At 42.3% G+C, this 16,316-nt stretch overlaps 1 protein-coding gene across 1 annotated transcript in view; it reads right to left on the bottom strand.

Moving 5' to 3' along the window:
* Window positions 1–16,316, bottom strand: part of larp1 (La ribonucleoprotein 1, translational regulator) — a 24,582-nt gene extending 8,266 nt beyond the window's left edge. Inside the window, exons 1-6 of the mRNA XM_027032859.2 lie at window positions 15,687–16,316; window positions 5,275–5,336; window positions 4,557–4,622; window positions 1,611–1,749; window positions 1,089–1,211; window positions 534–686 (exon numbers count right to left, since the gene is read on the bottom strand). Coding sequence (XP_026888660.2) covers window positions 534–686; window positions 1,089–1,211; window positions 1,611–1,749; window positions 4,557–4,622; window positions 5,275–5,336; window positions 15,687–16,083 — 940 coding nt within the window. The 5' untranslated portion in view covers window positions 16,084–16,316. The remainder of the gene's footprint in view (window positions 1–533; window positions 687–1,088; window positions 1,212–1,610; window positions 1,750–4,556; window positions 4,623–5,274; window positions 5,337–15,686) is intronic.

Genomic DNA, 16,316 nt, shown 5'->3' with positions numbered 1-16,316 from the left:
TCACCACTGACACTGCATCACAAATTCCACTACTCTGATATTCCACAATTTGTTTCTGTGTGAAACATGGGAAACACTTTTATGGGGGTGTCCATTCATCTCCTTGAGCAGAGGTTCTTTTGACTGTTGTTGTGTGGGGGCTGCACACCAAATCATGGTATAGTGTTTATGTACCTTTACCCTGATAACCAGCAAATTACCTAGAAAGAGGCAGACCAGTGTTCCTGGAACGTTCTAAGGGGAGAAGACCTGTCAAAGCAAACAAGCCTTAAACACGGCCGTGCCGCAACCAACACAGGCCTGTCTGGGAGCTGGTGCAGTAACCCCACGTTCAAATTCAGACCGGTGTGCTATGTTCACAACCACGTTTTTGATACTGGAAACATTTGCTTTATATTGTCTATAAGAGTGGTGTGCGTTCTCATGTACTCCTCTGCTCAAACATATTTTGTGACAAAAACTTGCTTGATAAAAGTACCTTAAATGTCAAATTAGGCAAAAAAAAAAAAGAGTAAATGAATAAGCCCACAAACCTCTGCTGCCGCCTCTGCCTCTGCCTCTGCCCCGCCCACGGCCACGCCCTCGCCCTCGGAAGCCTCCTCGGAAGGGAGCACCCTCACTTTTCACACTGGACACCTCATCGTGATCATCTCTGAAGTCACGCTCGCTCTTCCCACTGGGCCAGTCTGTAGTCAGAGAGGAACACGTTCACAACGAGAAGAAAATATCATTAACAACGCCAGCATTATGCACAGGAATGCAACCTGGTCTACATGTAATGACTGGTGATTTAGCAGGAACAAACCATTTTAGTCTAGACTAGATTTAGAACCAATACTGCTCTGGGAAACAACCCCATACATTCCCACTAACTGTTCCACCCACATTCCCACTAACTGATCAATACACATTCCTTTAATGCATTTCATCCCTGTGAGAAAAGGGAATGATGACCTCGAAAAGCAACAAACATTTTTTGCCTTTAGCTGGGGATGAAAACTGAGATGTTTGTGAGAGACGCCAGATCCCTGCACACGGCCAGGCTCTGCAGCAGGCTATGTGCAGGAAGAGGTCGTGATCGTTCGTACCTCGGAGCTCGTTCCGAGTGTTGTGGGGTATTCTGGGAGCCTCGTTATTCCTGGAGGCAGAGCGTTCCCGAGGACCCTCAGCCTTCATCTCAATCACCAGTGGAAGCCACTTGTGTTTATTTCCTGTTGTTACACATTTACAGCACTTAGCACACACTCTTGTTCAGGGCAACGTGCCAACAGTATGGTCATCTCCACGGATACAGAGAGAGTGAAACTCAAACATTTGGTCTCAGTCTTGTTCAAGTTTCACAAAGGATAATAAAGGTATTGGACATACTTTATTATTCTGACGTTTTACAAGTGTAATTTCAAAGTGCAACTGCAGTACTTGGTTTAACCTAAAGGTGGTGTTAAACTTAGTTAGGGAAGACTAGCTCAAGTGGAATTTATTACAATGATGTGCCCATACATTATCTGAATGTGAGGAATTTATGTAAATTAAAATTTAATTACGTGCATTATATTGCCATCAGTGTAAAGACAAAAGGTCCAAGTCAAACACACCACACACACACACACCTTTCTTTCTTTGTCCGTTTTTCTGAGTGTCCTCATCTCCATTCTTCTCCTCTCCAGAATCGTCAGACTTGGCCTTCTGGTTTTCCTTGCTCTCTTCACTCTCACGCTTTTCTCTCCTGCCTGTCGCCTTCCTAGAGGACTGGGAACAAATGGCCAAATTAACACCTTGTCCTCTTTGGAGAGAAGAGCCTACAGTATTTACAGAGGCAGGCGAGTGAGGTGGTGTTTGCAGAGCCCCTTGCAGGTTGTGTTCAGTAACTACGCAGCAGGTGTTGGGATCAGATCTGGACACTCTGGGAGACATGGCTGTCCGAGCTGAGAACCCTCTCTACCCATCCAGCACTGTGGGTGGGCAGTGGTGGTTATTCCTGGCCGTCCAGCGACCTACATTCAGAAGGCCTGGGCCGGAGGAGCTCTCAGCACACTTCTAAAAAGGGCCGGGGCTCATGGACGGCAGCTTCACAGCAGAAATAGTTACATGGTGATGAGGTTACACAAGCCAATCTACACACGGTGATACACCTACAGATGCAGAACTCCCCCACAGAAAGGCAAGCGCAGGGCACCTGCCGGCGAGCGGCCAGGTGTGTTCTGGTGTTCCAGGGTCCAAAAACAGCTGATTGTGAGTGTTTTTTAGGGTGTTCTCATCTGACTGGCCTGTGTTTTTTAAGGCAATTTCAATTATCCATCTCTTCAGACAGTATAGTATGTGGACTGCTATATACACGGATTTGAAATGCATGCTTAAATGAGGAAAAAAATTGTCATTCCTTAACATGGACACAGAACTGCTAAGAGAGAATATGGGAGCTCAGAACTAAAAAAGTCAGAGCCAAAACAGAAAACAATGTTTTTTTTGTTTTTTTTAATTATTTTATGGTAGAACTGGCACTTATGAGGTTTGAGGTTTTAACAGCAATATTAGCACTTTATATGACAAAAACATCTCAAACACATCTGAAGTGCAGCTAGTCAAGTTAGCTACATGCAAGGGTAGACTTGTAAACTACAACTTCACATCATTCACATCTGAGAAAGTGAATTGTCTGCAGTCACATATAAACCAGAAGGGGCAGAGGACGCGACTCTCCTCCCGGTTAATATGCCTGTCAAACAAGGGTCTAAAATATACATGTGCATTATTCTATTCAGAGATTTTAGCTTTTAATACTGTGCAGGCTCACATATGTTCTCTGACTCCTGGACCTTAATGTAACTACAAGTCACTGGACCCTCTCGTCCACAGAGTCTACACTACAAAGGACAAAATGCCAATTACAGGTGCCACACAGTTCCATTTGACCACCTTTGCTTTTCTGAGTTTAACAAATTTACTGAACACGGGACAAAAATGTCTAGCTATTCAGCCATGCTGAGGACATGGTACATGGACTGTTTCCAGGGACAAGAACGAGGTCATTATTTTTGAACAAGTTTCTCCTTTGGAACAATGATGTAGGTGCAGGGAATTAATGTGAACAAAAAACATGAACATGAACAGTGATGAATCATCACCACCACCACTTGGGGTGTTTTCACACTTGTCCTGAACACTTGAGTCCACACTCAGGACCGTGTCTGGGCTCGTTATCGCTGGTTTGCTTTCACACAAACCGTGGATCAGTTATACAATTCTGAACGTCACTTTTCTGCACGCAGATGCTTCATCCGTTTGCTTTTTTTTTTATTTTATTTTATTTTTTTTTATTTAGCTTGGACAAACACTCAGTAAGCATTTATTTACTCAGAAAATACACGAAACTTGAAAAGGGAAGCAACGCGATAAGTCGAAGCAGTTGCTTTACAAAATGAACGAACTACGCAGTCCCACATGCGGCACCGGGAGCGGAGAGCTTCCAGACCTGCTGCAGACCACACTAGAAGCGAACCCCAGACATCCGATTTCAGAAGGAACAGAGGTCGGTACCATGAACTGCTCCCGGGACCAAACGTATATAACTTGCAGAGCAAGCCGACATGGGTCTGGGAAAAAGCTCTATTGTGAAAAACACCCCTAATCTCAGCAATTGTCCAGTCAGCAATGTGAAGTGTTTCACGAATCCAAGACATTACTGAGTTTTACAAGTAACACTGATGTTATCTGCACAAAAGCAATGCATGTATTTGCTCACGAAACTACAAGGGTTTAGAGTCAGTATGGGCACAGTCTGCTACAGAGCATTCTTGTTTAACTGCATCCCTATATAGTTATGGAGAGCTTAGCATAAACTTCTGTAGCCAGATAGAGTTGCTAAAACACCTGCATAATAGAGCCATACAGGTCTGACCTGTGTGATAAAGCCATGCAGACGAAGACTGCAGCTATCCTGAGTGACACCACTGTTTGAAGACTTTGAATCCCCTCATCAGTTTAGAAAGAAACCAGGTGAGTTATTATTATTATGCATTATATTAGTTATTACTATTATGCATTATATTATATTATGAGAGGTCTTATTGCATATGATTGATTGGTTTGTTTATTTTGTGAAGTAATATGCTGCAAAACTGATTGTGAATTCCAGATATTCTATGATTTTTCATCAGCTCTAACTGGCTCCTGTGCTTTATGCCAAGATTCCCAAACAAAATAGTATTGTTAAAAGACTCAAAGACTCTACCAGTCTCAGTACCAGAGTTACTCAAGCCAAGACAATTACATTTCATTCAGTTAACAGAGCAAAGCGGAGGGTTAAAAAAAACTTGCTACAACTGCCAGCAAGCTAGCTTGCCTTGCTAAGCTATTACAGGGTTATGATCTCAGTTCCCCTTGCATTAGCTGTATTTATTATTTACAGCACAGACTGGTACTGGAAACAGTTATGGGTCCTAGTTTTGCTTTTTAAAAATTCATCAGAAAGCTGAACTTTTCCCCAAATGCATCAACAGCAATTCTAAACATGCGTGCATTGGTGCTGCTGGCCTGCCATGTCCCGCCCCTCTCACCTGGACCTCCTTCGTGGCGATCTCTCCAGGGGTTGGCCAGTTGCTCGCATCTCCAAAATCGCCCACCTTGAAAAGATTTTATAGAGTCATTTCCCTCCAGTGGAAACAATTCTACATGTATACTGCAATTTTTAACCATGAAACATTGAGACTCCTCAGTGGTGCTACAGAAAGTGTCTGTCCCATCACTGGGGTTTGAACCCTGGGAGTGTCAGAGCCATCTGTGGCCATCATACACAAGCTCTGAACTGACAACTCACTGAGGGGAGGGACAATCACTAGCCAATCATGGACATTTATGTGCTCGCACGTTCTGACTGGGGCAGGTAGCATTCTTCTCCGAGTGAGTTCAGCATCCCTGTGTCACAGGGTCAGCACCAGCATGTGGAGCTGGAGCTTGGCCAAACCCTCCACGGTTGGGAGGTGTTGGATGATGGGAGAAGGCAAGCAGATGGGTGGGAATTTGTATAATGATAAAAATGGGGCAAAATAAAAATAAATAAATGACAAATTCTAGGATGCTTAAAATTGGTGTGCATGTGTGTGAGTGAGACACAGACAGACAGTTTTCTGTCTGTAAAGTGTCTTGGGTTTGAGAAAAGTGCTATGTAATAATACTGCAAAATCATGTAATTATTTGGGTGGAACCTCGATCACAAGAAAATATACACGTACGCACGTTTCAATATACAGCGCCATACAATGTATAGTAACATACCTTCCCTCCCCTCTTGGCTCTGGGATTCCCTGCTCTCACCACTTTGGCTTGTCCTGTTTGCTCTGAAGACAGACAGACAGACAGACAGACAGACAGACAGACACGCACACACACAATTAGAGAAGAGAGAGGTACTCAATAAAGGGCAGCAGTGACGTGAACTATATTCAGCTCCTACCGTTTCTGGTAGACTGAACAATACCATGACCTCATCAATTCCACTCAGCCATCTCATTACTATAAAAGACATGCTGTAAATAAATAAATAAATGCTCAGATTAATTATTGCAGTAAATCCATAACGATTGTAAACATAACAGAACCAAAATGGTATGGGTCAAGACCTCGGGCCACAACCTGGTAAGTGTGCTTTATTAAACAGTGGTTGCCTATCAGTGTGGTAGGAAGTAGGGTGGTTGCTGAGAACACACAGTCTGATAACACTGACAATCTGCCTGAGCTCCTGTGATCAGACCTCACACATACACACATGCCACTGAACACCAGTGTCCAGGACCCAGCTAGACGTACATGGAGCTGAACTGCCCTGTTGTGAATGTGGTGTATTGTAGTTAACACTCAACAAAACTAGTGGGTTCAAAGGTCCAAAAAAAATTTGAACGTTGATCATTACAAACTGCTGTCAGACAATCCGTATCTAGCATGCCCACCCTACACTGGGCCAGGCTAGTTTTAACATACTGGTGACTCAAAAAGGGTAAAATGAACTGGGGGGGGGGGGGGGGGGGGGTATTGTGTTGGAATAAGCAGCAACACGCTAAAAGCAAAAACCATCACCAGCATCATCAGTCTGTAACAACAACAACAGGGGGAAACAAGCTAATTATCACTGTCTAACACTGCACAGCCACAACACAAGGTTTAATTCTTATGGGTAAGAAAGAGTGAAAGAAACTCCAAACTACGCATGTACAAGATATCGCTTTAGGCTGACATCTTACTGGACTGGACTAAATTCAGGTACAGAATTTCCCTTTGTCCCCCAACTCAGTAACACTTTAATTTTATTAACGTGGACATCCACCTCTCATCATTCTAAAAGACCAATGAAGAGGCAAGACAGTAATGTAGGTTTTCAAACAGCCAGAGTTAAACATGCCAGAACGGCTGTGAAAAGCAGAAAGTAGTTTGCTGAAAACTCAACTATTCGGGTCATGCTCTGGATATGTGGGGGACTCAAAGGGTGTAATCAAGGATAGCTACCGTAAGCTAGGTTTAGGGTTAACCATACCCCTGCCCTTAACTAAAGAACAGCTGAGGTTACTGTTTTGGAGATGAAACAGGAGAACCCAAATCCTTTCAAGAAAAGCATATTATAACATCAGCCAATGTTCTAAAGAATGACTCAGCACAAAAGTCTGGGCAAAACACCAGAGGACCCAGCCCACACTGGCTCAACCATGAGTCAGCAAAGATGCACATTTCCTCTGAACCTCACTGTACACACAAGGTTTTACTGAAGGGAGGAAACACAGATATTCTTTTGTCATCAACAACACAAGTCTCTTCAGAACTGAAGGACTCATCTACCAGAGACCCATAGCTGCTTAAAAACTCCACTTCCAGAAATGCAGCAACAAGCTAATATTAGCCAGACACTTCATCACCTGGGTGCTGATACTTGGCCTACTAAAATAAGATCTGTGTGAATGTGCGCACATGGCATGTGATTACACAAGTATTAGTTGAATAATTCTTGTAACCAGTTAACAGTTCACACAAGCTGCACCATGTTTCATTTAACACAAACATATGCAAGAGATGCCTTTTAACTGCAGAGTTATGGTGGCGAGGGCGGCCTGTCTGGACGAAAGGAAACCAAACTAACATTCGCACTGTTCATGAAAGTGGTCAGCAAGACCTTTCTGGTTCTGTGAGCAGTGCTTCAAACGTGATGCTGCATATTCACATTAAAATACCACTATCGACACTATTGACAAAACAGACCACTGGAACCAGAAAACTATTTTAACTGAACATTTCTGGAAAATGGCAAAATAAAAGTAGGAAAGAATCAAATAAGAGGAAAAATTCTCACACTAATATTTAAAAATAAAAATTTTACCACAAGAGGCAGATTAAGTAAATACTTCTCCCAAACCAGTGAATAAATCTAGGATGATATTTCTGCGGCATCAATGCTTGCTACCCAAGCAGAGTGCTAGTTGGACAGGAAATGCAGAAGGTTACAAGCCAATTCAAGACACGCCACCACCAGCAAATTGGGAAAACTCAACCAGGTGCATGGAAGCTACCTGCAATAGCTAACTTGTACTTTAGAAATTAGCTTCCCAAGGAAACAAATGACTCAAGGTAAAATAAAATAGCCTCAACATTACACAAACTATGGAATGCTTTATAATCTTCATTATTATTCAGGCTGATATAATCATTAATAGTCAGTTACACAGTGCTCTGACAAACAGAAAATGTGCATCACATAAGTACTGTGCTTTTATACACTGCCTGGCCAAAAAAAAAATAAAATAAAAAAAAAAAAAAAAATAAAAATTCACCACCTGGATTTAACTAAGCAAATAGGTAAGAGCTTCCCGTTGGATAATTACTGCATGGCTGATTATGTTTCAGCTGGCAACAAGTTATTTAACCCTAACTGATGCAGTGATTAGCATCTCATTTGTTAAACAACCATGTCAAAAGACACATCCTGTGGTCATGGAAAAGATGTTAATCTGTTTCAGAAGGGTCACATTATTGGCATGTATCCAGCAGAGAAAACATCTAAGGAGATTGCTGAAACTACTAAAATCAGGTTAAGAACTGTCCAACGCATTATTAAAAAGTGGAAGGACAGTGTGGAAACATCATCTTTGAGGAAGGAATGTGGTCAGAAAAAAATCTTGAATGATCGTGATCAGTGATCACTCAAACGTGTGGTGAAATCAAATCGTAGAAAAACAACAGTAGAACTAAGGGATATGTTTAATAGTGAAAGTAAGAGCACTTCCACATGCACAATGTGAAGGGAACTCAAGGGATTGGGACTAAACAGCAGTGTAGCCTTAAGAAAACCACTTGTCAGTGAGGCCAACCGGCGAAAACGGCTTCAATTTGCTAGAGAGCATAAAGAATGGACTCTTGAGCGATGGAAGGTGGTCATGTGGTCTGATGAGTCCAGATTTACCCAGTTCCAGAGTGATGGGCCCATCAGGGTAAGAAGAGAGGCAGCTGAAGTGATGAACTCATCATGCCTAGTGCCTACTGTACAAGCCTGTGGGAGCAGTGCTATGATCTGGGGTTGCTGCAGTCAGGTCTAGGTTCAGCAGTTATGTGCCCAAAGAATGGGTCAGCTGACTACCTGAATATACTGAACGACCAGGCGATTCCATCAATGGATTTTTTCTTCCCTGATGGTACGGGCATATTCCAAGATGACAATGCCAGGATTAATCAGGCTCAAATTGTGAAAGAGTGGTTCAGGGAGCATGAGAATTTTCACACATGGATTGGACACCACAGAGTCTAGACCTGAACCTCACTGAGAATCTTTTGGATGTGCTGGAGAAGATTTTGTACAGTGGTCCAAATCTCCCATCATCAATACAAGATCTTGGGGAAACATTAATGCAACGCTGGACAGAAATAATGTTGTGACATTGCAGAAGCTTGTGGAAACGATGCCACAGTGAATGCGTGCTGTAATCAAAACTAAAGGCGGTCCAACGAAATAGTAAAGTATGTGACTTTTTTTTTGGCCAGGCAGTGTATATGAGAATGCTATTTCCTGTGACTTATGTTGAAAATTGCATCTACCTTTAACACAGCTAAGTACAATTATACTCTACACCACAACTAACCAAATAATTTATTTTATAATACTGGTGAGTGGAGCCTCCCCATTGGTTATCTGGAACATCTAACATTAATAAATACTAAAACAGATGACAACAGTTTTCCAGCACCTTGACAAGCCCAGACAGAGTGAAAGCAGCCAAATAACCTACTGGCTCCGCCCACCAGCCCAGGTAACTATGAACATGAGCAACATCTCTCCTGGAAACCTGAGCACGCTCAAACACTGTCCATCTGCCCATTCGTCTGTCCCCAGGCCATGGAGTGCAGTAAACGACACTTCCATTGGCCCCTGGACAAGAAATAGAAAACCTGTAGTCCAAAGGACAGGGCCGGCGCGAGTAACGTCCTGCCCATGCAGCCCTTCCTCAGCTCATAGCATCTGCAAACTAACCTGCTACATTCAGAAAGTCCTCATTACAGCTCATTTAATTTCTATATATGGTTGCATCAATACATGAAAAAGTCGTTATAATCAGCTCACCACACCTTCCTGGTATGTTTCTGTATGAGTGCTGTGAAGATTGACGAGCTACACGACTCCATGTGCTGACAGTGAGCACCACCCTCTGCTTAACAGCTGCCACCATCTTTACATGCTGGTATTAGCCTAGTTTCACAGTACTTGCACACAGGGTGACACTCAGGAGATCCTTGGTCAAGTCAGCCCTCACTGTGCAATCATTTTGGTCAAGTGCATAACTCCTGGTCACAATTCATCTGTCCCAGTGCACAAGTCATCTGGTCTATAACAAGAAAATGTAATGGCCAAGTAAACCAATTTACACAGTTGTGTTTTGTTAAATGAAAGAAATCAAGGATTGTCCTTCCTGTTAACCATGCAGTAAAACAAGGCTTGCTGTGAGGGTGCATTACAGTCTAGATGGCATTTAGCTTCAATAAACCCTCTACTGCATGTATACCTGAAACAATGTTTCAAAATTCAAAGTCCGGAATCAAATTCCTACCATCTTGAACAAATCTTTGTATTTTAAAGTGCTGTTCATATATATATATACATATGCACATAAGATATTTATTCTTAAAATAAGCTTAGATTCTCACAATACACTTATTTTCTTTTTTGCTGTAAATATGCAAAAGGTTTCATAAACATCTTTCTCCTTTGACTGTGTGATCTGCTGTTGTGACCAACTTCACTGTGCACCAGTCATACGCACATGCCCAGTGGTCCAGATGCACTACTGGCTTTGTGTGTTAAAAATGTCAACAGTATTTTTTTTAAATATAAACATTTAAAAAACTTATGGCTCAAACATATGAATACTGCAGCAATGGATAATACAGCAAAATATGCAAACCACACTGCACATATAGCACAATAATGTACATCAACAGACCTCAGTACTTTAATGTACATTTGTCTAAATTTCTTAGCACCCAAATTTCAAAACTTTAAGCATTCATAGGTTGACAAGGCAGCTCAGTCAGACACAGCTTACATCTGTTAGCTACAGAAAACTAATTTGCAAGTTACTGTCCAAGTCACTCCATTACTTGTGTCCTATAAAACAGGTAAAAAATTGCTCAAGAAACTGCAGAAACCATGTCCAGTTTTTGAAATGTTATTTGTATTTTCAATATAATAGTAGTGTTAACTCTGAAATAAAAAGTTTACATTTTGCAAGTTTTTGCTGGTGTCAATTAATTTACAACAATGGTGCTAACACTGGTTGGAGGGGCCCCTGTGAATTTTTGCAGAGGGCCCCAACAGACTCTAGAATGGCCACTGAGTACAAAAGACGGCAAAATCAACTCACAAGGGATGAGGCCTTGGCTTTGCTTTGGTTTGTATTTGCATGTCGCCATTTTCCTGCACACCTCACTCTGACCTCGTTGGTCAATAGACATCATTGGTTTGTCTTGACTGGACATGTGATTGCACAAGACCATTTTTGTGTGACAAGGGATTAAAATTTCAAGTGAACTGAGATTGGCATAAATTACATTGTTAACACATTGAAAATTTTCATACTTAACCTATATACAAATTAAAACACAAGGAGGAATTAAAGCCATATCTACAATAAACCGCCGTTACTGGAATAAGAAGTCATTCAGTAGATTTTGCGGATATTGCAGTGTTTATAGGGGTGTGCAGGGTTTATTTAAACAAACTACATCAGAGCATGAGGCCTTAACAGCCAAATATGGAGGAAGACAGGAGGACCTGCACAAGCCTCACTAGACACCACGTCACATGACCCACGCAGTGACATCACTGTTTGCTGACGAGTGGGTTCATACATACACACAGATGTGATGCTACTTAAGCAAACACAGGGGTCTGGAGGCTTCAAGTGAGTGATAAGAGTTCACCATAGAACTCAACTGCCCCCCCAAATCGGTTGTAAGGGCCGCGCAGTCAGCGTGATCAGCACACACCAGAAGAGTCCAGCCCAGACGCAGCCACCCACAGATAAAGCAAAGGGCTGGGCAGCACCCATGTCTGGGGCACACAGAGCTGCCCTATAAGCCCTGAGTTCAGTTCAGCACTCATTCAGGAATCACGTACACATTCAGCTGCATCAGTCTAATAAATCCTGGAACTGTACAGTCAAGAAGAGAGCACCAGACCATGTGTGCAGAACAATGGGGAAACTCAGGCAGTTGAGCACTTGTGATGTAACTGTGTGCTGGGTTCACAGCAGATTCAGAAACGGTGTATAAATGAGTCTGAAAACACCCAGAAGCCAAAAGCTGTGGGCCTCTTCACAACTTTTTGAGCTGTGATAGACTCAGTTTACTGGCCTTGGAGTCAAAGGTCCCAATGAAACAGGGACATTTTTCAGAAGGCTGGCTTTGTACAATGACCTGTATGGTATATCTGTATGGTGCTGAAAGGTCCTGGGTCCAACACAGGCACAATTGGTGATGGACCATCATCTAAAATAAATGTAAAAGTAAGTAGAGATGAGAAGCCAATATCTTATACTGCCATGCCCCCAAAAACCGCAGGTCCAAAAGAGAAGCGTGAACGGTTCTAAGTCGAATTGCACAAGGAATTGAAATTTCTGTACATTTTCCAATACAACAATGTAGCAAACAATTAGATTCTATAACATTCGATGCTTTCAATACTGAATATAGCCTGAGGAACTGAATCAGTATTCTGGAATTGCGAATCAAACTGCATGTTAATTTGAATCAGATGGGCCACACGCACACGTAAGCCAGCTGGCTCCAGCAGTGAAAAGGAAGCATGGATTGTATGGAGGGCAGTAACCTAGCTAGCTAGCATGAATGTGCTAAAAACAAAAAAAATATTCTCACTCACGTCTGTGACTTGCATGAAAAATGGGCATGGAACGTGTGGGCATATCTTTCCTACATCGCTGATGAAGACGACCAGAGTACAGATACGACAAAACCGGAATGATAAAGGTGTTATAAATCTCTCCACTGAAAAACAGCTAAGCATTTGTCCAAGGAGTATCCTTACCTCTACAAAGAGCTGAAACCACAATGGTAAAGGCTTCACAAATGTTGAAGGTTATGCCAGGAAGTTTTCTTAAGTGATTGTAGTGAAATGCTCTTCTGAGAATTTGACAAGACAATTACTCGTCTTGCCATTTGAGCTCATGATGCTCATTTTGCCATCACAAACAGGCTATAAAGCATGTCGCCTATTTAATTGATAAATGTCATGTGGGCTAATTTTAAACAGTGTTTAAAACTGAGCAATGGGTGTGGAGTTTAACCTCAAATTAACAATGTTGTTCTTCTCACTCCATTTTTCTTACTAAGAACTCAACTTCATCCAGTCAGGCTTCCATTAATTCTGTTACAGAAAGACACACAAAATATGGCAAAGACTGCAATGAAGCCTACAGACTAAACAGAGCCATCGAAGGAGAATGAGACTGATGGAAGACCACATGGACACAGGTTTTTGTAGCCAAGAACTTTAAACAGGCAAAGAAACTCCCTAAGGTAATTACAGAATAAGAAAGTGTGAAGTATTTAGTTCATTATATTTTAATGTTACTTGTATATTTAGCACAATTCCATTTAAAAATCAAACTTTTGCAATCAGATTTTTCTGGGTTCAATACAATAAGCATCTTACGTTCAGGCAATGGAAGGGCTTTATATTTTTGTAGGGTTTTTATGACAAGGTATTGTTTTGGTATCAAAAACTGATACACATAGTAATGGTATCAAAGTCAAAGATTCTGGTATTATGACAAGCCTGGATAGAGGTGTGAAGGCAGTTGATGGGTGAGAGCCCACACTAGCTGGCGGAGTCAGGCCTCAGCACTGCGCAGCCAAGCACCTGAAACAGAGCATCTATCCACTGAAAAACTGCTCACGACAAACGAACTAACAAACAGAAGACCCAGAACTTCCTTACCTCATCTGGATGAGACAAGCTACGTGGAGGCCAGGAACTGATATGAACAGGAATTAGAACTAATTCTACAGTAAGAGCTTCATGGCCCAGAAATGCCAAATCAAAGTATATCTGTTATTCTATTCCACTGTGACAGTTCTATGCTAGTCAGATATTTTGCAGTTTGCATTTAATTGCAAAATAGAAATATAATATTTGTGTGTGTGTGAGAAGCACTTTGCTCGCATATGGGATGAAGGTCCTCTGTCTGAAAAGTTCTGTTTATTTGGAAACTGTGCACTTTACTACAATTTTGGGCTGGGGGGGTGGGGTGGGGTTATTTATATATATGTATATGTATATATATATATATAAATAAATTACACACACCTTTAGTAAACATCACTTTTAAATACATTGTTTAACGTTTAAATCTGGTCCGGATCAATAATTAATTGGACTGCTTTCAGAATTTAAGATGATCCTTGCAAAACCAAAGCACACAGACTTTCTTCAGCCGAACAGCTGCTATACTTTTACACTGCTACACACTCCTACAGTCGCCACACTTCATGCGGTTTCTAACGTGGGGGAGGGAGGCCCGCGACCGAAGGCCCAACAAGCCGTACTCGTCCGTAAGATAGATAAACAACGAAACGTCCAAATAACAAAAAGCCCTAAACGTGTTGCACCGACACACATGCTGGAAAGAGACGAGTCGCACGAGCCCAAAGCTAAGCTTTTGTTAAGTCACATGTGTGAAACCACGTTGTCGTACTGCAGAAGGATTATGGGATACTTTAGCACACATTCAACAACGTAATGCACCGTCATGCGATCAATTTATTATGGGCTAAAAGGAATTAGTTTTTTGTAATAAAAATGAAATTACTGTTAATGATGCTGTAAAAATCTAAATAACAGTTACATACATGATCAGTAAAAGTACCCATTAGCTAGCTATGTAGCTAGGCAACTGGCCAACATTAGCATTCCTTGCTATTTAGCATGAGTCGAATTGCTTGTCAGATTAGTGAGCGATATATTTGTTGTGTACCACCAAATGGATGTTAGCTAAGGCTCGACGTTAAAATGCCAACATAAGGGCTCGAAAATGCAGTTATACTCTGAAAAATCACCAGGAAATAATTCGTCCACAGGACACACGAAGGCACACGTGGAGTTCACATGTGATGTTCATAACAAATGCAGATACAATCTCAACTATTACCGGACGAACTGGGGTGTTCATGCTTCGCTCTGGTGTCTACAAACGGCAATAAATATATTAATGTAATTTGGAAGAGAAAACGTTCGAGGTAGAAACCTGTCAAGATTGGCTGAAAACGTTGGACCGTGTAATCTTAGTAGGCCTGAGCGACTGATGGTGGCTAATGCAGCTAGCTGTGCTGGGGCTAACGTCGGTCTTACACGCAGAACTCAACACACGGAATATAAACCCACTCGCACTGGTCGACTAGTCCACAGATATGGTAAAACATGGTTAACTGGGTTTAACTACTATGTCTTGCTAGGACCATAAACGCCGAGACACATTTGTCCAGCTAGCTACATGTGCTAGTGCGGCGCAGAGTCCACAGCTCGCCATAACAGCCATGGAGCTGCCAGTAACCCATGTTCCATTACTATCCAAGCACCAAATTCACCCCAAAACGCTCTGTTCACAGTACCCGTTCTAGCTAGGGTTAGGTCAGCTGGCTAGGTCCACTGATATTAGTGACCAGCAAGATAGTCTGAAAATCATCTGACCTGCAGGTTGGCTATGACAGGTTAGCTAAAATAGATAACCTATCTCCCCAGCCAACTAGAGACATTACCTGCGCGAGCGAGTGTCAACATTCACATTTCCATAAACAGATTAACGAGTCACTTCGACTCCAGAAACGGCGTGTCGACTAGCCAACGACGTAAGATAGCTAAGATAAGCATAACTACTTTGAACACTCAGCTAAAGACAGTAAGATGGCCAGGAAGCTAACCCAAGACAGGGCTAACTCAGCTAGCGTTAGCAGCAGTTAGCCATCTTACCCAGCAACAGCTGAAGGTTGATTAGCTGGGTAAGGGGCTAGCTCACAATATGACAGTCTGTCCATGCTTTCAAAACACCGACAGGCTCTCAGTGAAACATTCACGGCTGTAAGATAGCCTAGCGCATAAACAACAAAAGATCTGGGTAAAAATAGACAAATATGCATCTACAAACCGTTGTGAGTTTGTCCGTTCACACTGACCACGGTCACCATATTCGGTTTCTTAGTCCACGGGTTCACCTTGGGCGGAGGGGCTTCAGTAAACTCATTTTTACTCCGTTTCACACCTTCCTCGGTTTGCCCACCAGCGCTCCTGATGTCAGAGATCTCCTGATCCAGATTCTGCTTTTCTTCATGGTTACTTTCCTCCTTCGCCTGTTTTAGGTTTTGCTCCTTCACAGTAAAACCTCCCTGTTGCCTGTTTTCACAGCTTCCCTCGTTCGCGGCCGCCGTCTGCTTCACCTCCTTCTCCAGGCGGTCGTCTCCGTGTTTCATCGCGCTTGTATGTTCCTGCTCCTCCTTCTTCAGAAGAGGATTGTTTGGTAGGAGAGTCTCCACCTGAGTGGCCATTTCTCCTTTCCCACCCCAAATCTGCTCGCAACTTATGGCCAAAGATCCGTTTATTTCCGTGGAAATGCTCCCCTTTCTTCACTTTCTCCACTCCACCCCTAGACCAAAAGTCTTTAGTCTAAGATGCAGAGTGGTAAACTCAGATTAAAACATGTAAAAGAAAAAAGAAGAAGCTCCAGCTAACCTCTCAAAAATACAGTCTAATCTCCGCCACTACCAGCAATATGGGTGAT

The sequence above is a fragment of the Electrophorus electricus genome, chromosome 6 (assembly GCF_013358815.1).
Source record: "Electrophorus electricus isolate fEleEle1 chromosome 6, fEleEle1.pri, whole genome shotgun sequence".
Lineage (NCBI taxonomy): Eukaryota > Metazoa > Chordata > Actinopteri > Gymnotiformes > Gymnotidae > Electrophorus > Electrophorus electricus.
Note: the sequence above shows the minus strand (reverse complement) of the source record. Positions and strands in the feature narration are given on the sequence as shown.